General features: G+C 39.7%; 1 protein-coding gene across 1 annotated transcript in view; it reads right to left on the reverse strand.

Moving 5' to 3' along the window:
* The window catches only part of CSMD1 (CUB and Sushi multiple domains 1), a 1,628,138-nt gene that overhangs the window by 143,389 nt on the left and 1,462,660 nt on the right, over positions 1–22,089 (reverse strand). Inside the window, exons 42-46 of the mRNA XM_061134533.1 lie at positions 13,379–13,567; positions 7,359–7,536; positions 5,120–5,265; positions 4,269–4,349; positions 3,109–3,222 (exon numbers count right to left, since the gene is read on the reverse strand). Coding sequence (XP_060990516.1) covers positions 3,109–3,222; positions 4,269–4,349; positions 5,120–5,265; positions 7,359–7,536; positions 13,379–13,567 — 708 coding nt within the window. The remainder of the gene's footprint in view (positions 1–3,108; positions 3,223–4,268; positions 4,350–5,119; positions 5,266–7,358; positions 7,537–13,378; positions 13,568–22,089) is intronic.

The raw sequence follows: 22,089 nt of genomic DNA on the forward strand, positions 1-22,089 counted from the left end.
AAAAAGTGGGTCAAAGAACAAAATAGACATTTCTCCAAAGAAGACATACAGATGGTTAACAAACACATGAAAAGATGCTCAACATCACTCATTATCAGAGAAATGCAAATCAAAACCACAATGAGGTAACATCTCACGCTAGTCAGGATGCCTGCCATCAAAAAGTCTACAAACAATAAGTGCTGGAGAGGGTGTGGAGAAAAGGGAACCCTCTTACACAGTTGGTAGGAATGCAAACTAGTATAGCCACTATGGAGAACAGTGTGGAGATTCCTTAAAAAACTGGAAATAGAACTGCCATACGATCCAGCAATCCCACTTCTGGGCATACACACTGAGGAAACAGAATTGAAAGAGACACATGTATCCCAATGTTCACTGCAGCACTGTTTACAATAGCTAGGACATGGAAGCAACCTAGATGTCCATTGGCAGATGAATGGATAAGAAAACTGGTACATATACACAATGGAGTATTACTCAGCTATTAAAAAGAACACATTTGAATCAGTTCTAATGAGGTAGATGAAACTGGAGCCTAATATACAGGGTGAAGTAAGTCAAAACGAAAAACACCAATACAGAATATTAACACAAATACATGGAATTTAGAAAGATGGTAACGACAACTGTATATGCAAAACAACAAATAGACACAGATATAAAAAGCACACTTTTGGACTCTGGGAGAAAGTGAGGGTGGGATGATATGAGAGAATAGCATTGAAACATGCATATTATCATATGTGATATAGATGACCTGTCCAAGTTCAATGCATGAAAACAGGGCACTCAAAGCCAGTGCACTGGGACAACCCAGAGGGATGGGACAGGGAGGGAAGTGGGAGGGGGGTTTGGGATAGGTGGACACATGTACACACATGGCTGATTCATGTCAATGTACGGCAAAAACCACCACAATATTGTAAAGTAATTAGCCTCCAATTAAAATAAATAAATTAATTAAAAATATTGATGGAAGGATCAAACCAGAGGAGAGGTTCCTGGGAACCCCTGATTAATAACCAGTCAGTCAGAAATACAGGTGACAACCTGGAGTTGGTATCGGCATCTGGGGTGAGGTTTGTTCTGTGGGACTAAGCCTCTAACCCTGTGGGATTTGACATTATCCTAGGTCAAGAGTTCAGGATAGAGTTAGACTGTAGGACACTCGGCTGATGTCCAAGGGAAATGAGAGAACTGCTTGGTGGTGGCAAATAACATTCCAGACCCTCATTTATTATTTTTTTTCTAAATTAAGGTAAGCATCCAACAAGGTGATATTTATCTGCATAAAATGTGAACTTTCAAGGAACAATTTATTCCCCTCATTCCCAAGGAACAATCAATCACCCTAAAGTGGTGACAATTTTCAAAGGAGAACTTCTAAAAGTGTGGTTATGACACTTGAAGAAGTAGGACTCATAACTAGTACAATTTGTCATCAAGAAAAGTACTGGAAGAAAAATGATAATTAAGTGTTTAAGTATTTGGTAGAAGACATCATAGTCCCTATTTCCTTTTTTAAATAATGAGGTGTTCAGGGAATGCCTCATTAGCAACAAAAACGCACCAAGTTACCAGATACTCTGGAAGAATCAATTCATGGGCTGAACATTTGCAAAATCTATACTACTGCAATGCAAAGAAAATTGCCTCTTACAGGGTAGATAATTAGCATTATAAGATGCTTAGAATTAATTTAATATTTACTTCATCTTTATACCAGTTCCCTAAACAAGGCAGACAAATGATCCTTCTCATTACACATATAATGCCCAGAGGAATAGTGTCTTAACCAAGATCACTGGATAATCAAACCTAGACTATAGGTCTTCTCTTCCTACATTCTGACTTTTTATATGTTTCACTATCCCTAATGAATTATAATATTCAAATTCTCTGAAAGAACTGGGAATGGAGAAAGTTCCATTCTTTAAAGGAAAGGGAAAGTGAAAGTTGCTCAGTCATGTCCAACTCTTTGCAACCCCATGGACTACACAGTCCACAGAATTCTCCAGGTCAGAATACTGGAGTGGGTAGCCTTTCCCTTCTCCAGGGGATCTTCCCAACCCAGGGATCAAACCCAGGTCTCCTGCATTTCAGGTGGATTCTTTACCAGCTGGGCCACAAGGGAAGCCCAAGAACACTGGAGTGGGTAGCCTATCCCTTCTCCAGTGCATCTTCTTGACCCAGGAATTGAACCAGGGTCTCCTGCATGGCAAGTGGGTTATTTACCAACTGAGCTACCAGGGAAACCCTTCTTTAAAGGAAGCAAATGTGATTGTGATTTTGCAGTCACAAAATAAATTCTGTCTTAATTTGGCAAGTTTTCTGATAGGCAAACCAATCATACTTCTGACTTATATTGAGACACTTTAGCTTATTTATGTTTCTTTCCAAATCTTTTTTCCTTTCAATAAAACTTGAAAGTGATACCTTTCTTTTTTTGAAAGTGATACGTTTAAAAGTTTTTTAAGTGATCTAATTATATACAAATCAACTGAATCAATATATTTTCTTCTGCTATTGTATATTTTCTGTTATTACACATGGGGCAAAGATATGAAACATGCATTATATGAAACATGTGCATTTCAATGTCTCTATATTTTACAGAAAATAGTAAACACTAGATAATTTTATGCATTCTTTTATGCCAAAGAATTCAGAGGGAAATATAGTAATGCCTGCAATTTGCCTAGAAGATATCAGAAATATCGATTATTCAATACATTAATGTATGAATAGAGAGAGATGAGACAGATGACAAAGGGTGTGTAGGAAACATTAATGGTGCAACCTTGGTGATGGGTATTAGTTTTAAAGTATTTCAACTTTGCCATATGCTTGAAAATGTTACTCACAAATTGTTGGGAAACAGCAAAAAGTCTTATTTGATGTAGTTTTGATTTTGTACAGCTAGCTAAAAGAGCAGGGTAATTAAGTATTTCTACTTTTGGGTAATTTAAATTGCAAGACTAGCATAACACAGAGACAAATTCAGATGCATACAAAGAAATTCAGATACATACAAGGAAGTTCCCACCAATAAAGTAATACAATGTTCCATATGGAACAAGCACATTTGTAGTAGGAGCTTCATACCTTCACATGTCGGCGGGGCGCCTTCAAACTGTAGCTGGGAGCTGAGCTTACAGGTCAGTGTGTCCATCCCAGACAGCGTGTACCCGGGGTGGCACTGGTACTTCACGAAGTCTCCTGAAAGAGTCCACATGCATACTCGGCAATCCTGTCTCCATGACACATGCAGCGTGTAAACGTTACTAAACACATGTGACACTCGAGTTGCTGTGCAAACCACTTCTGAACCATGACTGGTATTCATGCTTAGTCTACTTAGTGAAACAGTGTAATTTTTAGTTCTTAATTTATAAAAATGCTCTCTTTAAATGTAACCAGTATTTCTATAGAGATTATGGAGCAGTTTTTTCTTCTTTGACTGATATGTCTATGTTCACTCCCTTTCCCCTATGATTACTAATAAAAAAGAAAGAAAGATGAAAGAAGGAAAGAAAAGGGATTCAGAGGCTTGGGACTGAAGGCTGTATAAGAGAATGTCTTTAATGCATCCAGAGAGGGCTACAAAATGACCTTGGTCTAAGTAGCACAATGTTCTCATCAGCTAAGCCATCAGGAATAGGGCAGAAACTGGTCACATGGTTTGACCACCACTATAAAACAGGGTGTGAGACAGGACTGGGTATTTGTAATTGAAACAGAGAAATCCTTTGTCACAATAACTGGCCGGCCAACGTACACCACAGTAGGTTTCTTAGTGTGGCCTGATGATTTAATGAATTAGGCCACCAATTTAAAATGAAGAAACAGAATTTCTAAATAGCATCATTCAATATATTTACCAATTACATTCCAGTTTCAAGGAAAGGTCAACGTTAGACTAACCATTATTTCAGCCACAAATGCACCAAAATGGTTCCCTAACTAAACACAAACATCTGCTTAAGTCTGTGTCTGAAAACTGCTTTTAGGAGAAAAATACAAACTGGTCAGTCATGCAGCAGGAAAATGTGCTCAAAGTAGCAAAAGCAAAACTTAAATGGAAAAAAAAATCATGGAGATGAAGAAAGAAAAACATATTTATTCAATTCATGACCAATGTGTATCTCTCTAGGAAAGCTTTAGGAATATTTCTGACAAACATTCATCAACTTGGCTATCTACTGCAGCTGCATGGGTGTAAAAAAACCTGTGTTGAGCTGATGATGTAACAATGAAAACATTACCTATTTCAAAATCCTCATCCTCTGTAAGCATTTCTGCCTGTGGAACTGCTGGGGGAGGTTGACATTTCTTGAGCTGAAATGCTACATGGTTTATATAAAAAAAATAGTAAGTGAAATTACATTTGGTGAATAAACAAAAATCTTACAAAAAACATCTCTCTTGTGTTGTTACAATGCTTAGGTCTAGGAAAATATCTATATTTGTAAATTATAGTTTTACTAAAGTCTCGAGCTTCAAATGCTTACAAAACTGAAAGGGAAAAGTACACCATTTAAAAAAATTATGATGTTTAAATAGAACCACTTTACATATATTTGGAATTCTGCAGGAGAAATGGTTCTTGCTGGTTCCACTTCCATATTGGGATCTGACATCATCTTCCTCGGTCTCTTTTCCTGAGGATATGCATGTGGCAGTCCTCAAGAGAGATAAGGGACCAGTAATGCTTCTCCCCAAACTATTTAGCATTCACTCCCACCATCAGTAGAGATTCACTTTGTCCCATTTACAATTACATGACATTCACTATCGAGGTTCATCTGGAGACAGAGATGAGGAAATCTCTGAAAGCTACTAAATGTATTTCCATGGCCTCCATATCAGAGTTTCACATACAATACGCTTATCTTGGGGGCAAATCCAAGATAAACTATAAAAGAGATGTGAAGTCCTAAATACGTCAGTAAGAAAAAGGAATCACAGCAACCTCAGCATGAAATGTGAGAAAATCCTATAGGCTTTCGTTTGACAGAAACATGGAACTTTAGCTGTAAACAAAGTTTATGTCAACCCTATGAGAAAAGTCAGCTAGGATTCTCTGCCATCATCAATGGAGTGAAAATACACTGACCGTGAAAATTGAGGACAAAGAAACCGCCATTTGAAAAGTCGCTGTGAAATTTGAGCAGGACTTGGTTGGTGGAGCTGTATGCTGTCTCTAGGGCTGTGTTCCCACTGAAAACTCCCAACTGCGGCGAATTCTGATCAGGACCGTCCCTGTGAAAGAGAGGAGGAGCCCTCTAAATAACAAGCTTCCAGTTACAGCTTAAATTCGCAACCGTTGTCTTCTGACTGCCAGGCTCTTCTGTCTGAACCCAGGATCCAGCTGAAAAGCCTGGTCTTCAAACAGTAACTTAGGGCTCCCTTGTTCCTCCCGCACCTGACCTTCTCAAAGGTGTTTTTGAGACAAGGTCGCATCTATTCTAGTGACGTCACTACCACATATCAGCTTCCTTTCAAATGTTCCCATTTTAAAGTCTAAATTCAGGGTGTCTCTTTAATTGTGGGTGAGATTTATGGAGCTCTTGTGGCTGAATTGAAATATTAAAAAAAACTGAATAAAATATTACCATCTTCTAGATTCCATGTTTAGAAATACTAAGATGTTTAATATTCATAGGTGACTGCACTCCGGTCTGTCTCATAAGTGGAGGACAGGGGCTCCCTCCGCTGCTGGAGGGAGACCTTGCTCCTACTGCTAAATCTACTGGTTAATCTGGGTAAACCTGTTGATACTATAGTGTAGCTTTTCATTTCGGTGTCGTTTGTCTGTCTTGCTTTGCTTCATAGGTCAACTTAACATTTCAGGTTCTCCATTTCTGCTCGTTCCCACAACACAGGTCCTGTCCCCTGATCTCCCCTCCTTACCACTCCCAGAGTTATTTCTATAGCCTCACAGGCCAGTCTCCCATCTTATCCAGCTGACCTGCCCCATACACAATAATAATGGGTATTTTGCAACCAGGACCTGGTCCTATAATTCTCCCTCTTATGACTCTAAAGTGAATCCGTGTTGCTTTAGGATGAAGCCCAAAATCCTTAACATGATTTATGAGGTCCTGTATGGTCTGCCCAGCTTACCTGGCCAGGTCAACTCTTCTCTCTCCTGTGCTCTCCCAAGACATCAGCTACATCACACCTGGGGCCTCACAGTGCCTGCAACTCACCTATTCTCTTGCCTCAGAGAATTTCCAATGGCTAAGATAACCCCTACGTTTACAACTTCACCAACACACACACACACACACACACACACACACACACACAGCCTTGTTAACTCTGATTATGCTTGAGTTTTCAGGGCACTTTATTCCTAAAGCACATCCAACTTATTCCAAATCTGGGCTGTGCCCCAATGGTAAACTCTACTCTTCCCATCATATTTTGTCATTCCCATTTCCCCATAAAGTCTCACCTCCAAAGGCAATGGTACAAATAGTCATTCCAATAGACATGAACATTCAGTGAAGGAGAGTTTAGGTTAACTTACCAAGGAGGGATTGGGGCAGGAGGAGAAGGGGATGACAGAGGATGAGATGGTTGGATGGCATCACCGACTCGATGGACATGAGTTTGAGTAAACTCCGGGAGTTGGTGATGGACAGGGAGGCCTGGTGTGCTGCGATTCATGGGATCGCAAAGAGTCAGACGTGACTTGAGCGACTGAACTGAACTGAACTGAACCCAGGCTACATGGCTCATTAGATGGGGAGCTAGGGCTACATCCTCCATGGCATCCCCTACAGAGCCCATGGTGGGGAAGGGGGAGTAGGGAGGGGGCAGTTCTGCAAGGTTTATAAAGTACAGAGAGAAAGCTGTGTGTAATCATTTCTTCAGTATTTCCAGAAGCATCAAATTATTATATGGCAAAGGATCCAATCAGCTTTTCTTTAAGAAAAAAAAGATTTACGCTTGAAAATGAAAAAGACAAGAAGGAATTCCCAAGTGGCCCAGGGGATAGGACTCAACTCTTTCACTGACAAGGGCCCAAGTTCAATCCCTGGTCAGGGAACTAAGATCCCAAAAGCTATGTGATACGGCCAAAAAGATAAATAAAAATTAAAACAAGAAATAAACATGAAAAATAAAATACTTTGGGGATATTCTCCTCTAGCTAGAGTAATCCTGAATATATCTACCACGTAGCATGGTACATGAGGTTTATTCTATCTCTAGATTTAGTTGGTAAATTTCTGTTTTGACATCTACCTAACTATTCCATCTCTAAATAGACAGAAGTGACATGTAAGTGGTTAAAAGAACAGTTTATCACAAGGACAGATGGGTGTTTTCAGGAAAGGTTCTCATACCAAACCGCGATGTAGTCATTGACAGCTTCCGTCTGCAGCAAGGTGAAGTTGATGTAGACGCCATGGCCAGGTGGCACTGAGATGAGCCAGATGCAGTCCTTCAGGATGGGGTACTCGTCCGGAAATCCAGGAGAATAGATGGTCCCGTTCTGAGATGTCACATTATATCCACAAGGAGCTGAGAAGAAAGCCAAGAAAAATCAAGCCCAACACAGTCCACTTTAAAAAGATACAGTGAGATGTTTATCAGTCTCTAAAGTCCCTTAGCCGAGAGTTTCCTTCTAAGAAATAATTGTGAAATATCCCTCAGCAACTACTTTGTCAAAATAATTCCTCTCAAGTCTTAAAACCTTGGAAGAATTTTATTTCTAAGCTACCTTATCTAAGTTTTTAACATATTCTCCAAACATTCAAAATCCCTTCAGGATAAAGTCGTTTCCACATAATTAAAAGGAGAAAGAAAGAAAGAAAAAAAAAAACACCAAAAACCTTAGTCAGTAGTCTCCTGAGACTGAGCTGATAATCCATTGGACTATCTGATGCAAGGGATTATGTTGAAATTATGTGTGAATATTTAACTGAAAAATAATTTTTTTTGTTTTAAGTGAGATTTCTAAAGCTTATTTAAAATGCCTAAAAGAGAAGTATCTAAGTCTATCTGCCTTGAAACAAAGACCTTATAAATTCTCCTGAGATCTATACCTAGAAAAAGGAGATAAAATTATGTAAGTGAAATTTTATAGAAACACTTCCACATCTCATCCACTACCAATGATGTAAAAATCTCAACAATACCCAGAGTCCATTTTTATTTTACTTAATAAAGTGATCATCACTCGTGCCATAGAAATTATTTTGTTTTATTTTTGGAAAAATGAAATGATCATACATGAGCAGATAATCCAAAATATATTCTTTAATTCACATCATAGTATAAATACATCAAAGTCATAGGCAAGTAGACATTTTAATCAAATTAAAAGCCAGTAGATGCTATAAGTGTCTGTTACTAACATGAATCTTTTCAGGCTTTCAAATATTTGCCATAGGGGATCGGGATGGGGAATACATGTAAATCCATGGCTGATTCATGTCAATGTATGACAAAAACCACTACAATATTGTAAAGTAATTAGCCTCTAACTAATAAAAATAAATGGAAAAAAGTATAAAATTTAGGTGGAATGAATAAGCCAGTGTACATTTTTTTAAATGTAAATTTAAAATGATGACTGGTGAAATATCATGAAGCCAAAGTAACCATATAGATGCACACTGATTTCAAAGTAGACAGAAAATGTACCAGTGTCAAGTAGATTGACTTGGTCTGAATTTTGGGTACATTTATTTAAAGGCACTGTGGAGAACATTTTACAAGTTTTATAGCATAACTGTAAGCGGGTTTTGGAGTCAGATACACCTTGACCTGTAAGCTAGCAAACTAACATACAGAAACATAGGGCCAGAAGCCACGCTGGGGTCACAAGTGACTACGTGGTGACCCCTGAGAGGCCATACTTCTTCTTAGCTGCACACATCATGTCCTCATCACCTGCATGAATAGCTCTTGTGCTTTTCTCCTGTGTTGCTGGCAGGTGAAATGGTCCCTTCCTCAAAACTCAACTCAAATGTCACCACCTCCTGACAGCCTTTCCTGGCCGCTGTGGTCTGGATACTTGTTCCCGGACTACAGTTCTTCACCATCTGACTGTTAGCAACCAGCGGTCAGGGACCATATCCACAGCCCCATCAAACCTCCTCTCATCAATCCCATTGCCTGGCTCAGATCTCAATAAACAACAGACATCAAGTAATTGAGCGATTGGAAATGAGTGAGACAATGAAGAGAAAACACTTAACGCATGTGTTGAAGCCACTGGCTGACATATCTCATGTGTGATTTGAAGTTATTATCTATTGATTTATAACTCTAAATTTTCCTTCAGCATTTTGACTTTTTAATTTGCATCTTATTAAAGTATAGCCACTTTACATGGAGTAGTGCCCTTCCCATGGGGAGGCAGGGAAACAGAACAAACATAAAACATGGTGTCCACCTCTTAAAAGGCAAAATAAATGATATGGTTATTTTCTTCATAAAACACATTCTGATATTTTTTAGGTCACTTAATATATTTGCCATGATATATCTATGATATTCAAATAACAAATCTTTTCACTCCTATGTTCAACGAGTGTTTACTGAGAGTCTATTATGTAACAGGCAGCTCGGCTGAGCTGGGGCTAGAGCAGAGAATCATGCTGACCCCATCCCTGCCTTGCAGAGCTTGCTATATTCAGCAGAGTGATGAAGGAAGATGTTAAAAAGCTAAATATGAAGTTTGACTTGTGTGATAATACTCTCAATGCACTTAAAACATTTTCTCAAGGCAAAATCCTATATTCTACAGAGGAAGATGGAGGACCCTAAAAAGACATAATGAATAAAGCTGCCCCTCCCTGTCCCCTGGTCCAGCACCTTCTCCCAGAGGCATTCCCCTCAACTTCGTGGCACCAAAGCTGTATTTTGACTTCCACATCCCAGCGGCATCTCAGGGATCTCTGCAGCAACAGGGACCTGCAATCCAGTTCAGCAGGAAATGCACCCACCCCCATCCTCTCCCTGAGGCTGAGGGTCAAAGAGGCCCCTCCAGTGGAAAACAGCCAGCAAGCCCAGCAAGGGGGAGCATCTGGGCACAGAAGGGTCCCTGCACCACCTGCAACCATGAGTACTTCCCAGCTTCTCACCTGTCTGCCCAGGAGCCTGGCCCAGCAGGAGGGGCAGGCAACCAGGCAGCCAGGAGACAGACCATAGAACATGCGAGCATTACACACTGCACTTCACAACTGGGGGCCACACAGATGGCATCCCTCCTCCACACCAGGACCAGAGAGCCAACAAAGGCAATCCCTTCACATACATGAACAAACACTGCAGTAGTGGCATTTATCATGCTAGGTAGTTAGAATAGGAAAAAGGAGTCCAGAACGGTGGTGGCTAAAAGACAAGGAAGAGAAAAGCCCACAAAAATAGAAGAAAGGAAGGTCTGAGGAATGGAGTGAGGACCTCAGTTAGAATAAACAGCACTTCTGGCTAGCTCAATTTACATAGGGCAGGCCCAGGGGGAGGAGGAAAAAAACATATAAAACGAGGAGCCAAAGGCTGGGGGTCTCTCTCTCTTCTCTTTACATCTTTTGGGTCATCAAGCCCTCGTGCCTCGAGGATGTATTTTCCTTTATTTTCTAAATAAAACTGAGCTGTAACATGGAGCTGTAACACTGGTCCATCCAAGAACTCCAAGAGCTGTGACACTGGTCTGTCCAAGAGCTGCAATGCTGGCCCATTCGAGGGGTCGTAATGCTGGTCCGTCGCTTCAAATTTTTGTTGTGACAAGACAGAACCAAGGAAATTACACACTCCCCCAACAATAATAAGAAATACACTTTTGATCTTCCTTGCTGTTCTTGGCACAGAACTCATAAAACCCTTAGAATTTACAAAGCGACTAAAAAAAGATCAAATTGTCTTTTGTTATTCAAAACAAGACCCTTTCAACCACACCTGAGTTTACTTCAATGAAGAAATTAGGAAATCTGAAGCCTTGGGGCTAGTTGCAAGGGGAACCAGCCTCAGATCAGAGGTTCAGCCCCACCCCCACCTCAGGAAGAGGAAGAGGGAAAGAAAGTCCACTTAATCACCAACCTGAGGGCCTTTGGTTTTAAAAGAATATTCCCTGGTTACTTTTATTTTTTAGAATTTAATCTAATATTGTTGTTGTTGTTCAGTTGCCCAAAATTGTCCGACTCTTTGCCACCCCATGGACTGCGGCACACCAGGTTTCCCTGTCCTTCACCAACTTCCAGAGCTTGCTCAAACTCATGTCTATCGAGTTGGTGATGTGATCCAATCATCTCATCTTCTGTCGTCCCCTTCTCTGCCTGTCTTCAATCTTTTCCAGCATCAAGGTCTTTTCCAGTGAGTCAGTTCTTGGCATTTGGTGGCCAAAGAATTGGAGCTTCAGCTTCAACATCGGTCATTCCAATGAATATTCAGGGTTGATTTTCTTTAGGACTGACTGGTTTGATCTCCTTGCTGTCCAAGCGACTCTCAAGTCTTCTCCAGCACCACAATTTGAAAGCATCAGTTCCTCAGCACTCAGCCTTCTTTATGGTCCAACTCTCACATCCATTCATGACTACTGGAAAACCCATAGCTTTGACTAGATGAATCTTTGTGGGCAAAGTGATGTCTCTGCTTTTTAATATGCTGTATAGGTTTGTCATAGCTTTTTTTCCAAGGAGCAAGCATCTGTCTTCCTTGGGTGACTTTTGTCTTTTCTGTTATAAACCACAATCGTGAGTAGATGGCTTACTGGGTTCTGTGAGCCTACCAGTGAATTATCTACCCTCAGGGTGGCTGTGGTCCTGGGACTTTCATGTGGCACCAGGAGTCCTGGGCAGTCTTGGGTGTCTGCAGGATTTTAGCTTCATGGTTTTGCCAACTCTGATTAATATTCTGCATCATATATCATCCAAAAAGATATATTTTATTATCATCACACTGACAAAATAATTCTAAACTGGCAGTTATTTCCGTGTTGGAAAGTTGGACTTGAAAAAGCAAAGAAATCTAATTAAATACTTAATTCTATTTTTCATATCAAGCCAAGAGTCTCCTACTTACATGTGAATTCAAAGAATTCAGGGAACAACTACAAGTAAAAAGGGATTTCAGCCCTAACAATTCAAAGCAATTTATACATAAAAACATATAAATTTTTAAAATGGTGAGTAGTTTTTAAAGTGTTTTAATAAAAAATATGAGATATCCCACCGCTATTGTTAGTTTTATAAAATGATTTTTAAATGCTGTTTTAAGTTATTAAATCTGTAGTTGATTAAAATTACAATTTAAAAACACAGTAAATGTTTTTCTTTTATAGTTGTTTACATAATGATAAAGAATGGAAACATACAGGTGAAAAATATCATTTAAAAAGTCTATCTATATGCTTTTTTTTTAACTTCTACAGTAGAAATTCAAACACAGCTGGATACCTTTCCCTTTTTTGCCCCTGGGATATAAGTATTTAGCATTTCAAAGGTCCACAGAGTTGGTAATTTCATTATTTTTTCATTCAGAGGTACTGTATTTATAATGTTAGAATATTAGGTTTACAGCAAACTTTTCTATTTCATATGAATTCTTCAAAGACAAAGTACTTGATATATTTAACTTAAAGTTGTAGAAATTTCAAAGTCATAGTAAAAATTAGATAGTCAAATAGAAGCTTTGAAGAAGTGACTTCTGCTCAGACAAGGATATTCACTGAATCCAGACCCTCCTTGATGCCATTCCCATCACCTGATTTGAACATTTCCAAGAAACCCTGATCCTCAAGCACCATCATAGGATACTACTTCATTTCCCCCCAAGACTGCTCCTCTAGGATGTCTTTCTATCACTGCTTCTTCTCTCTGGGATGGTCTCTGTCTCTGAGTAGCAAAATAGTACGTGCCATTCAAATCTAACTATAAAAATGAAGTCAGTTTTCTGAGATACAAAATCAGTGTGATTATTGTGAAGTTAAACAATAAAAAAGTATCTAGGGTAAGATACACACTCAATCCCCCTCTAATCCAAAATTTGATGGAACCACTGTAAAGCCAAACACTGCTCTAACCATGAAGATAATATCGTCAATCACTTCCCCAGCAATCACCGTCTTTTGTACCTTCAATCATCAAAACATTCCTCGTGCCTGATTTTGCATAATAAATATTTGTGTGTATTATTTTGCTATCCTTATAATCTCCTTGAAGGCAAGGCCTTTCCATTTTTTTAAACTGACTGACATATGATATATTCCTGAAATACTAAGTGGAATGAGTTTAATAAAACAGATTCCCAATAAAAATTGGTTGAACAAATTAACGAATTCTGGAATGCATTCCTTTAATATTTCATGCACCATTATACATGTGAAAATGAAACTGCTTGAGAAAAGTGATTAACCCACCGTCACATCTTGGAAAAGGGTAGTTCCAGTTTCTGTTGATCCCGTGCTGACAGGTGAGAACTGGGTGGCCAATTAAAATGTACCCAGGATAGCACTCAAAAGATATTGACTGTCCCACACTGTAGTCAGAGTTGACCATATACCCATTCTGGAAAGGTGGTGGGTCAGGGCAGTTCTGTAATTCATAGGCTGAAACAGAGAGAAACAAGCTCATAAATAAGAAGTGTAATTAGTCTGGAATTTAGAGGAATAGGATGACATACAGCTTCTTAGCATGATATAAATATCTTCTTTTTAGATATAAATTTTATGAAGATACCCATTATCATCCAGTTATGTCACTTCATGGTAAATAGAAGGGGAAAAAGTGGAAGCAGTGGCAGATTTTATAGTCTTAGGCTCCAAAATCACTGCTGATGGTGAATTCAGCCAAGAAATTAAAAGATGCTTGCTCCTGGGAAGGAAGCTAAGACAAACCCAAAAACAGCATATTAAAAAGCAAAGACATCACTTTGCCAACAAAGGTCCATCTAGTCAAAACTATGGTTTTTCCAGTAGTCATGTACAGATGTGAAAGTTGGACCATAAAGAAGGCTGAGCACCAAAGAATTGATATTTTCAAACTATGGTACTGGAGAAGACACTTGAGAGCCCCTTGGACTGCAAGGAGATCAAGGCAGTCCATCCTAAAGGAAAACAACCCTGAATATTCATTGGGAGGACTGATACTGAAGCTTCTATACTTTGACCACCTGATGTGAAGAGCCGATTCATTGGAAAAGACCCTGATGCTGGAACAGGTTGAGGGCAGGAGGAGAAGAGGATGATAAAGGATGAGATAGTTGGATGGCATCACCGACTCAGTGGACATGAGTTTGAGCCAACTCTGGGAGATGGTAAAGGACAGGGAAACCTGGTACGCTGCAGTCCAAAGAGTCACAAGGAATTAGACATGACTTAGCAACTGAACAACAACAGTATAAAACAGTACTTATTTTTAGTAGTATAATCATAAGAATTTGCATTTAATGAAGACATATTGTGTGCTTTAGAAGTTATATGGCACATACTAAAAATAAATTTGACAAGGCATACCTTGGGAAGAAAATATATGAGGGGAATTTAATCAAAACAAGAAGTGCAGATAAACAAAAAAATAAAATAAATTCATTCCATTTTCTTAGCTTTTTTTCCTTAAAAAATAGTGTAGTGTCATACCGAGCCATTACTACCAGTACAATCTTTTATTTGTTTATTTAAATTTCCCCTTTTTTAGCTACACCACGTGGCTTGCGGGTCTCAGTTCCCTGACCAGGGATCGAACCCCTGGGCTCTAGCAGTGGAAGCACAGAGCCCTAACCTCTGGGACCGCCAGGGAATTCCCCAGTACAGCCTTTTTATAATGTATAGTTTACTGTGTTTATTAGTTTATTGTGCTATTATTAATAAATTAATAATTGATAAACTATATTATTAGTTTATTAGTTTATTGTGCTCTATCACTAAGCCTTCTGTGCTCTGTCAAACGCATGGTTTCCCTCCTCGAGATAACTGCTGTTTCAGAGTCTAACATTACCTCACAGACAAGGGCTCAGAAAAAGAACAGAGAACCCCACGCTGTGTTCTAACTATCAGCCAGTTTCCTTCTTTATTATATTCTTTTTGACTGGAGTCAACAGCTTGTTCTCATTCTTGTTTTACTCTAAACACAGTGAGCTCTGTTGGTGAAATGAGTCCTCTAATAAATATATCAAATACGGCTGCTAATAATTAAACTTAAAAAGTAAAAACTATCAAAAATGGATTTCCAGTTTTCATGGGACAAAAATCAAATAAAACCTTTTTCAACTTCACTCCACCCTCCCTGGGAGACTCTGTTTATGCTCTAGTGGGGCTCTGGTGGTATTAATACAAAAATCAGTTATCACGGTACATTATAAAGGAGGTAACAAGTAACAGAGATGCCAAATGAACCATCATGTGAAACAGCATTTAACACAGATTCACACACACTTTCCACACGTTCATCACACATGCTGATAACAAGTCCCACGATGCATTTCCCTACACATTATGTGGTTTCTGGCATAATTTAAGAAAGACATTCAAGTTTTGTTTAGGGATGTATGAAATTAGCCCATTTCTACTCATCATCTAACATGTGTGAAAGGGATTGAAAATGGAAGTTTAAGTTGCCTTTAGCAGCCCCATGATATTAAGTCTAAAAACTTTGGGTTACCCTTGATTAGAAGAAAGATATTTTTTTCTTTCTTTTTTGAATGGTACCAACACAGCTTTCCTGTATGGGAATTAAAGGGCATTAAAACAAAGAGAGACTACCAGCCCATGTAGGCAGGACTATAGTTTTTATTACCTACTCATTTACTGAGTAAAATAAAAATCATGTATTGAGTGTCTTCTTGTTTAGTAGCTAAGTTGAGTCTGACTCTTTTGCAACCCCATGGACTGCAGCTCACCAGACTCCTCTGTTCAAGGAATTTTCCAGGTAAGAACACTGGATTGGGTTGCCATTTCCTTCTTCCTGACCCAGGGATCGATGCTGTGTCTCCTGTGTCCGCTGCATTGGCAGGCAGACTCTCTGCCACTGAGTCACCAGGGAAGCCCTGTATTGAGTGTCTGCTATGTTATAGACGGAAACTAGACAGAAATGGGTCCTCCTTTCACAAAGCTTACATTCTATTTAGGGGAACAGACACAAATAAATCAACATGTTGGTAATTACATAAAATAACTAAGTTATGTAAACTGTTGTGAAAGAAGGACAAGGACTAAAATAAAGGTTGGAGGGGAGCAGGATGGAGGTTTAAGTGAGAGTGATCAAAACCTGCTTCCTTGAACAAGTAGCCCTGAAACTGAGATCTGAGTGGGGAGAAGATACAGCCAGGTAATAACCGAGAAAGGAAGACCTTTCAGCAGACTGAGCAGTGGGGGCCCAAGGACAGTGGAAGTCAGGTCTCCAAGACGAGGTGGGGGTTCAAGAAGAGGAGCCTGGGGGTCATCATCCCAGTGTGACCATCCTGTTCACAGTCTATAGCTCTCACGAGGGAGAACCTCACAAAGAATTGGGCCAGGCCACAGAAGAGGAATTAGGACGCTTCTCAAGGGGACACAGATATGGTTTTAAAAACCAGGACCCATTCTTTTCATCTCACAAATCATATCTTCCAGGTGGAGAACAAAACCAAAAACAAAACCCACAGCTCATTTCAGTGTTTTCTTAAGATTCTGTATCCCAGTTATTTCTGTTTTCAGTTGTGAGTATTTTACTAACTACACATATTAGCAACACTATTTTCAAGTCTTTTTCTAAATCTCTTATTTAATGGAGTCCTTTACTATTCAAATATCACTAACGATATTTCCAAATTCTTAATTGATAGGTCACAAGTCACACACATTTTCTCTCTCTCTCTTTTTTTTAATGTCCCAAAGTTTGACTCAAAGTCATAAATATTGATCTATAGGACTGTTTTCAAGTAAACACAAAGAAGTAATAAAAATTATTTGTTAGTATGCTAAAAATTTATTTTGGAAGGATTCCCATTGCATGCTGTTTAGTACAGGTTCAGGAGACTGTGTGTTACCTGCATTGCCCACATCCATGTACCTCCGAACACATGTGATACCTCCATGTGCCTGGACCTCTGGGCCTGGGGGTGAAGACCAGCTCAACAGGGATCAGAATCCTTATCTAAGCACGGCTTTGTTGATCTGCACTCATCACTCATGGTGAAATCATTAACTGCCATAACTCATTTTTATAACATAAAATGTTTTAACTTGAGAAAAAAAAACATCAACTAAGAGAGAAAAAGAAAGACCACTTCATTGGAATTTTATAAGGAAGTGACTTCTAGCATAAAGAAAAGTAAAAATCACCATTTTCAGACAAGTTCTGTTTCAACTGAAGGCCATTGAGTCCTTCATACATTTCATGTATTTTTCAGACACTTCCATATTTGACAACTCCCAAAGACTTTTTGAGGTGTTATCCAGTATTTCTAAAAGATTTGTTGTATGATATATCATTGAAAAGTTGAAATAGAGAATCATCAACCAACAGAGAAATAGGTTTCTGAAGTAAAGACAAGAGTCTTGAGGTAGTTCTACAAAATAGCAGAGGCCTTGGAATGTGTTGCAAGGGAGCCCTGGGACTGAGTTGGACCTATGTCTCCCATCTGATGGACCTGGGATGTGGACCAAACCACTTCAATTCTGGGAGGCTCCTTCCTTCATTTGTGAAAGGAGAACAATTATGTCTATCTGATCTACAAGAATGAACAATGATGACAAATGCAGTGAACATGATCGGTATGCATTAACTGAGTAAGGCTAAGTCTTAACCATAAGAAATGTCTGGTTTCTATGATAAAATATGTTTCATTGCTCAAGACATAGCACTCAAGCCTCAGCACTCAAGCCTCTCCTCTGATAGAGGTTGACTCGGGGGAGAAGCCAGTTCTAATACCAGGAATTAGTGTGAAATACTAAGAAAGAGCCTTGTTACAGGAAGGACAGGCTGCAGTCAGCATCAAGGTCCACACTGAATATGGCCTCGAAACCCCTTTCACGTCCTCAGCTTCCTCTCAATGAAAAGATTGCTCTGGTCCAGAAGTGACTAGACTCATGCGGCCGTCCATGGAATTTCTCAAGTGCACGCGCACATAAGATCACCAGCTTCTAAATGGGGCTGTTGTCGTGACTAGGATGACTCGTCACTGCCCTCTGTGACAAGGGCACGCTCCTAGCTCTCCTTTTTAAGACAGATTAGCCACCTAAATGTTCTTTACGTCTCATGTGAATTCCTTGATCGTCAAACCTACTGGTGATGTGCACCTGCCTCACTGTGAAGGCTGCAGCCCAGCCCGTGCCTTCCGGGCTGCCCAAAGGCTCCCCTGAGGGACCAGTCACCAATCTGCTTGCTCACAGTGGCAGCTCCAACTGCGTCTTGTGCTCCCACCAACCCAGCACTGAGGGCCCAGCAGTCATTTCACATGACAGCTTTTACATCGTGAAGAAAGGTTTGTTCTGACCCAGAGAAACTGCTGGCTTCGCCAAGACTTCAGACTTACAATCAGACCCAGAACCCGCTCCCTTCACTGCCTCGAGCTGAGGGAGGACGGGGGAAGAAGCATACTGGAACTAGGACACGGATACCTGGAGGCACCATCGCCTTGGGGGCACAGCCACTGACACACCTGTCCAGGTGAGCCTCTGGCCCCGAGGAACAGCTCCCCTAAGGGAGAAAGGGGCTGAGATTGCTACTTCACTCTCAGCAAAGCCATGAAAGGAAAAGCAGATCCACATGACCTTCAGGGAGGAAATGGGACACCTTTTAAGATTTTGACCCTGGTCTCTAAGAGTTTAGTCCATGAACCACTTTTCCATCATGAAAAAGGATACCCTGCAGAAGATGAGGATTGATGAAGTGGTGTATTGCCCACTGCTTTAAGCATTTTTCAGTGAAAATAGCCTTCTTTATAAAGAGCCTCATGTTGAGACCTTGGTTCAGACATGCAGACGGTGGAAAAAGGACAGAGGAAGCTCACTGTCCTTGCTCCCCAACAGCTCAGAAGAGCATGCTAACAGAAGAAAGAGCAGCAGCTTTAAAGGCACAACAATTTCCTGTTTAAATCATAGTCGTGTCTATAAGGAATCACACTGAGCGTGCTCATATAGTTGGTGTGAATGAATTCTTCAGTTGTTCACTGCACATCAAGGCAGTTTAACTGCTTTTCCTCCTAAAGGGAAAAAACTGGTGGTCACAAACCATAGCTTATTTTCTCACAGATTCAATTCACTAGAAGTGCAATGGTTTTGTGATCGTATGCATGAATAAGCAGATTTAACATGTCCTATTAAGGTGTTTTTTTTTTTTAAAGGTGTTTAACACATATAGCAAAAGGAAGAAGATGTTTTCACCACCTATGGCTAAAGCATTTAAAATTACCTTTAAGTTTTTGGCATTCAACAATTATGCTTTATAATATAAGAAACATAAAGAAAGAGAGAGAAAGAAAGATGGAGGAGGAGAAAAGAAAGGAAGGAAGGAAGCAAGATAAGTATTGAACTTCTCCAAATGTCAAGTCTCAAAAAAGAAAAGGAAAAGAAAGTCATTAAGACTCTTAATGGGCATCCCAGGTGGCTCAGTGGTAAGCAATCCACTGCCAATGCAGGAAATACGGGTTCAATCCTTGGTCCAGGAAGATCTTCTGGAGGAGGAAATGGCAACTCACTCCAGTATTCTTGCCTGGAAAATCCCATGGTCAGAGGAGCCTGGCAGGCTACAGTCCATTGGGATGCAGAGTCGGACAAAACTTAGTGACTGAACAACGACAACAACAAAAGTCTTAATATGGCAACATTTCGCAAATACTATGAAAAACAATCTCAGTACCAAAAAGCTCATACATCTACTACAAAAAGAAGACAACACTCAGAATTTCTCTTTTTCGGGAGAATCCTTTGTTTGGATCTGAGAAAATAATCATTATTCACATCTATCAGTCTTAAGTGGTATTTGCATCAAGTGTTTAAATTATAGGCACTTGGTGTGACAGCAGGCTGAACCATGTAGTCATCTTTCTAATGCCTATTATATTTTCTGACTGATATCTAATTAGTTGATAAATATCTTCATCCTATCAGCCATCTTCCAGTTTTTGACTTAGAAGTAGGGTACCTGAACTCAATTTTATTTAACACAATTCATCTTTCACGTCTCAAGTTCTGTATAAGTCATTTAACTTCAAGACAGCTACGTGTACTAGTAACATTTGTGACCTTTATATCGTCATAAATAAATGAGAAGGCTTAGTAATAAGGGGTACACACAGACATCATTGAGAATGACAGGAATTATCTGCATGATTTATGCATCTTCTTATGAGTTATTAATCATAAGCTTAACTTATAAATCTCAAGTGGAACCTAGGAATTTCGATGTGACACACACACATCAGAGTTGTGTCATTTGGCCAGCTTATAAATTTTATAAAATGACAAACTATCTAATTAAGTTTCATCCCTGTCAGCTAAGATACTCTACAAGAAATTTGAACACCTCATATTCATGTTCTCGTTCTTTTTTACTTAATTTATTTTTATGCCTTTCAATTATATCAATTAATTGCCTACATTAAAAAAATATATCACTTAGAATATTTTTTTTTAAATGTGGATACTGAAATTTAGAGTCAGATGTCAAATAAATAAAACATTCCTCAGTGAACCAGGTGTTTAGCCTGGATGATAACTCACAGATTCTGATGCCCACAGGCCAGGCAGACACAAGTTCAAAGCTGGCAGGCTGCTAAAGGAGACTTTTGAAGTCGACGCCTTCACACCCTGGAAGGGCCATCATTTTGACACTTCAGGGGACAGCAGCCCCATGCTGACACTGGCAAATATCGATTCTGACATCGCAACAGGAAAAGGGGTCTTTCACCGATTATGAAAATTTAATGCTAAATATTGACAACTTAAAAAAATATTAATATTTTGCTAATGAAACTCAGCAGTTTTATGATCTCTGGTCTATATGATTCCTACACAGATTTTTTTAAACTTTTTGTTTTGTATTGGGGTATAGTCGACTAAGAAACAATGTTGTGATAGTTTCAGGTGGACAGCAAAGGGGCTCAGTCATACCTGTGCATGTATCCACTTTCCCCCAGACTTCCCTCCCATCCAGACTGGCACATAACATTGAGCAGAATTCCCTGTGCTATACAGTAGGTTCTTGTTGGTTATCTATATTTAGATATAACAATATGTACCAGTCTACCCCCTCCTTCTTAACTATCCCCTCCCCCCAGCAACCATAAGCTGGTTCTTGAAGTCCCTACACAGATTTTTTATGGTATCATGTTCCTTCCTTCTTTCCTCTCTCTCTCTCTTTCTTTCTTTCAGTACTGTTTTTGGAGTGAACTAATTGGTAGCTTTTGGAACTATATAGACACAGCCTTAGTAACCCTATCTGAAAAATATCAAGAGAAAAATAAATGCTTGAACAATGGAGGTTTAAAGTTATGTGGAGGGCATGGCAACCCACTTCAATATTCTTGCCTGGAGAATCCCATAGACAGGTAGCCTGGCAGACCCTAGTCCTTACAGTCACAAAGAGTCAGACAGGACTGAAGCTACTTCAGTATCAGTTCAGTTGCTCAGTTGTGTCTGACTCTTTGTGACCCCATGGACTGCAGCACCCCAGGCTTCCCTGTCCATCACCAACCCCCAGAGCTTGCTCCAACTCAAGTCCATTGAGTCGGTGATGCCATCCAACCATCTCATCCTCTGTCATCCCCTTCTTATCCAGCCTTTAAACTTTCCCAGAATCAGGGTCTTTTCCAATCAGTCAGCTCTTTACATCAGGTGGCCAAAAAGGTCAAAGCCACAAAGGTGGCTTCAGCTTCAGTATCAGTACTTCCAATGAATATTCAGGACTGATTTCCTTTAGGATTGACTGGTTGGATTTCCATGCTGTCCAAGGGACTTGCAAGAGTCTTCTCCCCAACACCGCAATTCTAAAGCATCAGGTTTCTTTATAGTCCTCAGCTTTCTTTATAGTCCAACTCTCACACTCATACATGACTACTGGAAAAACCATAGCTTTGACTAGACGGGCTTTGTAGGCAAAGTAATGTCTCTGCTTTTTAATATGCTCGCTAGGTTGGTCATAGCTTTTCTTC

This window comes from Dama dama, chromosome 32, assembly GCF_033118175.1.
Source record: "Dama dama isolate Ldn47 chromosome 32, ASM3311817v1, whole genome shotgun sequence".
NCBI lineage: Eukaryota > Metazoa > Chordata > Mammalia > Artiodactyla > Cervidae > Dama > Dama dama.